General features: G+C 44.8%; 1 protein-coding gene across 2 annotated transcripts in view; it reads right to left on the bottom strand.

The window, feature by feature from the left end:
• Positions 1-264: 264 nt before the first annotated feature.
• Positions 265-6,897, bottom strand: part of CNNM2 (cyclin and CBS domain divalent metal cation transport mediator 2) — a 160,133-nt gene continuing 153,500 nt past the window's right edge. Inside the window, exons 6-8 of one of the 2 annotated variants that reach the window (XM_020897901.2) lie at positions 5,464-5,529; positions 1,476-1,660; positions 265-833 (exon numbers count right to left, since the gene is read on the bottom strand). In XM_020897901.2, the coding sequence (XP_020753560.1) occupies positions 624-833; positions 1,476-1,660; positions 5,464-5,529 (461 nt within the window). In that variant the 3' untranslated portion in view covers positions 265-623. The remainder of the gene's footprint in view (positions 834-1,475; positions 1,661-5,463; positions 5,530-6,897) is intronic. The other variant, XM_020897902.2, reaches the window with a different exon arrangement.

Raw genomic sequence — 6,897 nt, 5'->3', positions numbered from 1 at the left:
TTTCTGAGGGGAAGGGACACCGTTAAACATTAACTTAACACTGAGCTCAGAGAGGCAACTGCGGGTCCCTGGCAGGTCTGTGTCATTCATCCTTCAAGTTCGACAGCGACACCCACTGGGGCACAGAGGAAGGGTGCCCCTCCCTGGGGCCGTGGGGAGGGAGGGCCCAAGGGAGGCCACTGGAGGGACAAGTCCATCCTCTTAAGGTCACATCATGGGGTCACAGCAGAGTTCAGACAGAACAACTTAAAACTCTGCAAAAGACACTTTTTAAAAACATGATCTCTTGGAAAAAAATAAATCGCGACAATTTTCAACTTCATGCAAATCGAGGGAGGAGGAGAGTGAATAATGATAAAAGGTACAGCTGAAAAAATAAACATGATTCTATTTGGGCGGAAGAAGTTCATCTCCATAATCTCGAAATGCCACGCCCTGGCGGTCGACTTCCTGTCTCCGGTTTCCATGCCTGCCCTCCCTGGCCTCCTCTGCTGCTTCCAGGAAGGGGACAGAGTCTTTGGTGTCAGGATGTTGCAGGATGCAGCATGGCACACAAGCTCACACTAGTGGGATTCACGGTCGGAAGGCGGGAGGCCAGCGGCCTGGTGTGGGGGCCGGGCGCCCTAGATGGCGCCTTCGCTGTGCAGGCTGTGGTTGGCCTTGGTGTGCGTCACACAGTTCTGTTCGTTGAGCAGGTTGGCCGTCTCATCCGGCAACCCGTCGTGCAGCTCCGTAAGAGTCAATTCAATTTTAGTGTTTTCACTGTCTGAAGACTGAGGAGTCTTGTCCATCCGGGATGCCATCAAGGCATTTTGGTATTGCTGTCTTGAGATCTGGGGCCAGGAGATGGTACAGAAAACAAACCAAAATAATATTTTTAGGATATCTTTTCTCCACATGGCATTGTATTTATTACACCTTATACCCCCTGAAGGGCCCCGAGTAGTTGCCCTAGGTGAAAACCATCCTTCACTTCACTTTTTAAAGTTCATGTTGACTCTATGAACAGGTCAGTTTATACTGGTATAAGGTATGTCCAAATTTTGTCTCAAAATCCCACCCAGCCAGACTAGAAAATGGAGATAGGCTTCCATCCCCTAAAGCTGGTTCGTCCCCTCAAAGCCATCTTTATTCCAGACAGAAAAAAGCCCTGGCTCAGGGGAGGAGGTAAGCTGAGGGTTCTCCCTAGCAAATCCTCCAAGTTTCTCAGAAGTCCGTGAAGACTGGCTGAAAAGGTTTCCTCTTTTTTTTTTTTTTTTTTTTTTTAACCATCTCCAGCTCTCATTGCCCAAAAAAGCTACATCTGATTTGGCAGCTCACTGGACAGTCAGGGAGATCAATGTCTTCCCTGGCGGAGGCAGGGCCCCCCGCAAAACCACCAAGGAAGGCTCCATGCAGGGGCTGGGGAGCCACCTGCTCATAAGGGAAGCTGACCTTCCCCTGCCAGGCCCAGCCGGGCCACCCTTCCCTCTCACCTTAACAAACTGGAGATCGGAGAGGGCTCGCACTGAGTAGTCAGGGATGTAGACCTGGAGGAATGCAGAGTTGAGCTGATTGTTGCTGCTCCCCAGCGTCGGCGTTACCGCATCAATTCGGTCGCTGCGGCTGAGAGAGTCCGAGTGATTCAAGCCACACGGGCGAGGAGGTGACTTGTTTTCACCTGGAAAAGGAGAGAAAAAAAAACCCAGCCGCCTTTTAAATGAGGTCAGATGTCACTCAAAGTCAGCTCTTTATTTTCCAAGTAAAGTAATAAGTTCAACTGCAGGGTCTCTGACAGCATGCTCACAGCTTCTCCTGCAACAGATTCCCAGCCCCATCCACACGAACACACCGAGTCTCCAATAAGCAAAGACCGGTGGCTGCACGCTATATCAGGGGAGGCGGGGCCCCAGACACAGAAGCTACTTGATAGAGGCCTGGGCTGCTGGAAGGCAGCACAGCATCAATTTGCCAGAAGCAAAAACGCTTGAGAATGTTCCTAAGTCAGTGCATGTTTATAAAGGATTAAAACAGGTCTGTCTGTCCATGCTTCCCAGCCAAACCTGTTATCTTTGCCTCTGACCCCAGTAAAATCCCTGAAAGGTAGCCTGAGGACATCTGAGGATTTTAAGCACCCTGGGAGACACCAAACCCCTTTAGAAGGTTTGATTAGGTTAGCTTAGGTGCTGGGGCAGTCTTCAATGAACTCGTTCATATAAACAAAGTGAAAGGAAATCCAGGTGAGTCTAAATGTTGCTGCTTTTAAAGGCACATTCACCATAGCTTCTAACACGTTTCATTAAAGATAAAACCCACCTCCCCTCACCAAGGCTTTAAAACCCACCTCCCCTCACCAAGGCTTCTTCCATTTTTGCTTTCCTAGTCAAACCTATTGCACAAGTATCAACCGAGTGCCCACACTGAATTGCACAATGTCACAGGAGAGAAGCGGCCCTACTATCCCAGCTGATGGCTGGCTCCTCTTTGCAATGTGCTTCTGACTGGCTCTCGGCTGGTCCCACCCTTCAACGACTGCAAAGTCTGTCATCAGAGCCATCAAAATCTGCTTCCTCAACTTCAGTGACAGCCTCTCCACTCTACCGAGCTCTATCGAGTAACTTCCACTCCTCTGCTACTTGGAACAGCCCTGAGGAGTCTGAAGATAGTTCTCTGAAGTCTCTTCTTCTCTGGGCCAAATAATTCAACCATTCACCTCGAATTTTATCTTTCCTTAGCCCATTGGGACCACGATCTGAGAGACCATTGAGCAAAAGTCCCTGTTTAAATATGACAAGCAGAACAAAACATGGCAAGAACTCAAGGAAGCTCATATGATGGGCTCATCGTCTCCTAAAATTTTCATGTCACAGCTTTCTCTACAGTTTTCATGTGAGGAGCCAATTTTCCATTGTTGGTCAAAATTAAACTCAACAGCACTTCCTCTTGTTGCTTCCACTTAAGAGAACAAGGCAAATTAATAATTTATCAGATATCTTCTATTTAGCAGGTGACCTAACTTGGATCAGATGGCCCAACTTTGCTAAGCCTCAGATTCCCTATCTATAAAAAGCAAATAGTAACAGCACTCCACTTGTAAGGTCTGATGATGAGTCAACAAGAGATAAGGTAAAGCACTTAGCATGGTGTCTGACACCATGAATGAGCCTCATTAACATTATTATAGTCTTTCCCTGAAGCCCCACCCAGGACCTCTCCACCACTCTCCTACCCTCAGGATCAAGCTTCTCTGCACTCCTGTTAACTTTGCACAGGCTGACAGATACAACAATCTGTGAAACAAGTGATCCCACTCTATCCCCAGTCTTTAGCCCCAAATCTACAGATACTTCTGAAATGGTGTTTACTTCTTTGAGTTTCAATTTAATGTTATGAAAACAAGACATTTGGGAATGTTCTGGCTGTCCAGTGGTTAGGACTCAGCGCTTTCACTGCTGGGGGCCCGGGTTCAGGGAACTAAGATCCCGCAAGCCATGCAGCACAGCCAAAAAATAAATTTAAATAAATAAATAAATAAAAACATTTTAAGAGCACTTTTCTTATTGATCAGACCCTGTGCATTGCCTGATCGCTGTCATGCAGCGTTCTGCTTCTCAATCTCCTGTTACTTTTCTCCTGAGGAGGATTACAGGGTAATTTCTCTGGTCTCCCAAGGTATCTAGACTCCCAGTTAGCTTCTTCTCAGCTCACCGACCTCTGTTTTTTGAGAGATAAACCCTTCCCTTTGCCAGGGAACCACTGCCTCGCATCACAGCCAGTCCAGAGCAACAGACCGTTTTCCACGACCTTTTCTGTAACTCAGCAGAAACCAGCACGCTCACCTTTTATCAGCATGTGGTGAAATGTGCAAGTCTTCACACCCAAAGATAACAAAGGCTTCAAGTTGCCACCCCCCAGTGCAGGTTTTATTGCCAAATTTATGTGCCAAGGTTTTATGACGATAATTATGAAAAAAAATCAATTTTAATTGCTCTTACGCCTTCTCAGAAGTTTTTTTTTTTTTTTGTCTTGGCTTATTTTATTCATCCTACCCAGGAATCCTTTCATTAGCTAGTAAGCTAGAAAGACACAATAAAGAAACATCCCAGCCTCCTCCCTTAGAGCCACAAGACCCTGTGTGGAACTGGCTGCAAATCATTGGTGTAGTTCAACCTCCATTCATCAGGTATCTTATTATTGTAATGCCAGCAGCCCGAAGGCCTGGACCCTCAAAAATGGATTTTCTTATGACCAGATCAGATGGAACAGGCTGAACTATGAAATCGCTAAGTTCTAAGAAAAAGTGAAACACAAACGACATTTCCAGGAGCGTCATCCAAAAGTCACTTTACTTCAGTATCTAGGACATTTTAAATCAGTAGCAGATGCCAGCAAATAAAAAGGGGAGAAAAAAATACCAACACACATATAAATAAATACATGTTTATGTATTTATTTGTAATACATATACATATAATACAAATACATGTATATGTACATACGTATATTCTGTCAGCTAGTCGGAGTCAAGCAGCCTGATAAGTAGTATCTTATGGCCAAACACCCTCAACTCTTTTAACAACAAAGACCTAAAAAATATTATGTTCCTTCTAAGACAAGTAAGTATTGCCTCCTTTACCAAGTATTGGCATTCTAGACTTTTGCTGAAACTGGATGAGGAGATACAAATTTCAGTCAGATTTTAAAATATAAGCTGTATTGAACAAAATACAGAAAAATTGGACTACCAAGTAGGAAAGCCCAGCAATTTTAATTAAAGAGAGATTAAACCTTTGCCATTCTCTTTAGCAGCTGGGCATATTAGGAAGGCATGACCACATTCTCCTGAGGGGCAAGAACCAGTAGCTTGTTAAGAATGTGCACTGTACTAATTTCAAAAGGAAGAAAGCGAGACAGGAGAAGTGGGGCCACCTGCCTGACGGAGGGTGGAAATATGTGCACCTTGTTCACGTGGACATCTGAAAAAAGGACCAAAGAAACAGGAATGCTGGGGCCTCCGAGGATGGAGAACCAAGGAAAGTTTACAGTCCTCCAGCCTTTTGGCTGAATGTGTTCTGCAGAAGAGTCCTCAGGTTTGGGGCCTCTGCAGATTTCACCCACCATGACTGTGCTGAGGTCACCAAAAGAACCAAAGGGCAGCAACGAAAATCCAAGGTCAGCGGTGTGGGTGGGACTTACAGAGAATGCTGGTGACTCACGTTAGAACCACTCTCCTTTCCCCAGTGTCATCGCTGTTCATGTTTCAAGATTCCCTTCCCAGCTCCCAAACCCTCTCTGCCATCTGTTGAGGGCTAATGCTTTCCTGGGTAGCTCACTCTTAGGTCATAGAACTATGGACTTTAAGAGCTCAAAGAAAAACTGAAAATGGCCTTAACCGAACAGAAGGAGCAGACCTGGCCAGCTGGGCTTTGGTGGGGTCAAGGGAGGCAATAAGAAGAATTATGAAAAGGAAACATGCAGAATTACCTGGAGAACCTGCTGCTAACAACTCTGTTCTGCTGACAACAAAGGTACGAGACAGGGACAAAGGAACTGAAAAATGGAGAAAAACAGGGTGAGACCGTTTCAAAAGGCAAGACAGGAGCTCTCTGTAATTAGGGGACAGGAGTGGATAACTGTTCTACCCATATAAGTGTTCGGTCCCAGATATGCAGAAGCCTATATGATATTATATAAACCAAGAGAACACACACTGCTTTCCAGGAAGAGGAGTATAGGGAGGCTGAAATTGGGAGAAATTCCACTCATGCTTCTTTCCTAACCTAGAAACATCTTAAGCCTTTAATACCCAATTGCAGTTTATAGCTCAAAACGTGCTCTTAAGGACTTCAATCACAGCCAGCCACACAGACTGGGAGCTCAACCCGTCATCTGCCCCAGGAGCATGACCCAAGACGCTTTTGCCAAAACACCCGATGTTCATTCGGTGCACAGCCTACAGCATCCCCGTCTCTGCCAAGCAATTAGTTATTCAATTCATTTACACTCTTAATTAGTCTGATAGTAACTTTGACTGGATTGTTTGAAACTGCCACGTATTCCAAAGCAATTCAAAGTATCAGAGAAAGGTACTGGGTTGGCCAAAAAGTTCGTTCATTCGTTTCCCATAAGCGCTTACCCGAACGAACTTTTTGGGCAACCCAATAAATAAAGAACATCATACGCAGATTTCCTGGGAGTGGCAGACCAAAGTCAAACAACATGCCCTACTAGGCAGGGGTCATATTTTCTGGGCAGGTGTTTTTTTTTTTTTTTAAATTGAGATATAATTTGACAAATAACTGGGCAGGACTTGATAACTGATTACCACAGGGTTTTCTAGGCAATCAACAATAACAAATAGAAACATTATCTTGAGATTACAACACTAATGCATCTCTCAATGGATATACAAAACCATGAATCCTAATTGTAAAGTCAAGCAAAATGCTGGGCTTCTGTAGTAAGCAGGATGCTTTAATGAAATTCTCTTCCTTCTGGGTATTTGCATACTAGGTATGGCTATTGCAGCCCCACATGCTTTCTGTATGGAAGGCCTGCTCTTCCTTTTCTGAATGTGATTCATCCCTATATGAATCCATAGTTCAGTATGAACCGGGCTAATATTTAGGTTTCAAGAACTAGTGACCAATAAAAATGTACAACTTACATTCTTACATAGAGGACTATCTTTCTTTCCAAAGCCACCTCACACACTGATTCTGCTAACCTGGGGCTAACATGAGGAGGGCTGCCAAGCAAGAGCTGCAACCTCAACACCTACTTGTGTTAAGATAAACATTTCTTCTGGTGCCTTGAAGGTTACAAAGCCCTTGTGTGAGTATCATCAGATTCTAACAATCACAGGAGATGATCTCATATCCTTTTAATAGTGAGGAAGCCAAGGGCCTTTCTCAGTTG

This window comes from Odocoileus virginianus, chromosome 7 (assembly GCF_023699985.2).
Source record: "Odocoileus virginianus isolate 20LAN1187 ecotype Illinois chromosome 7, Ovbor_1.2, whole genome shotgun sequence".
Classification (NCBI taxonomy): domain Eukaryota; kingdom Metazoa; phylum Chordata; class Mammalia; order Artiodactyla; family Cervidae; genus Odocoileus; species Odocoileus virginianus.
Note: the sequence above shows the minus strand (reverse complement) of the source record. Positions and strands in the feature narration are given on the sequence as shown.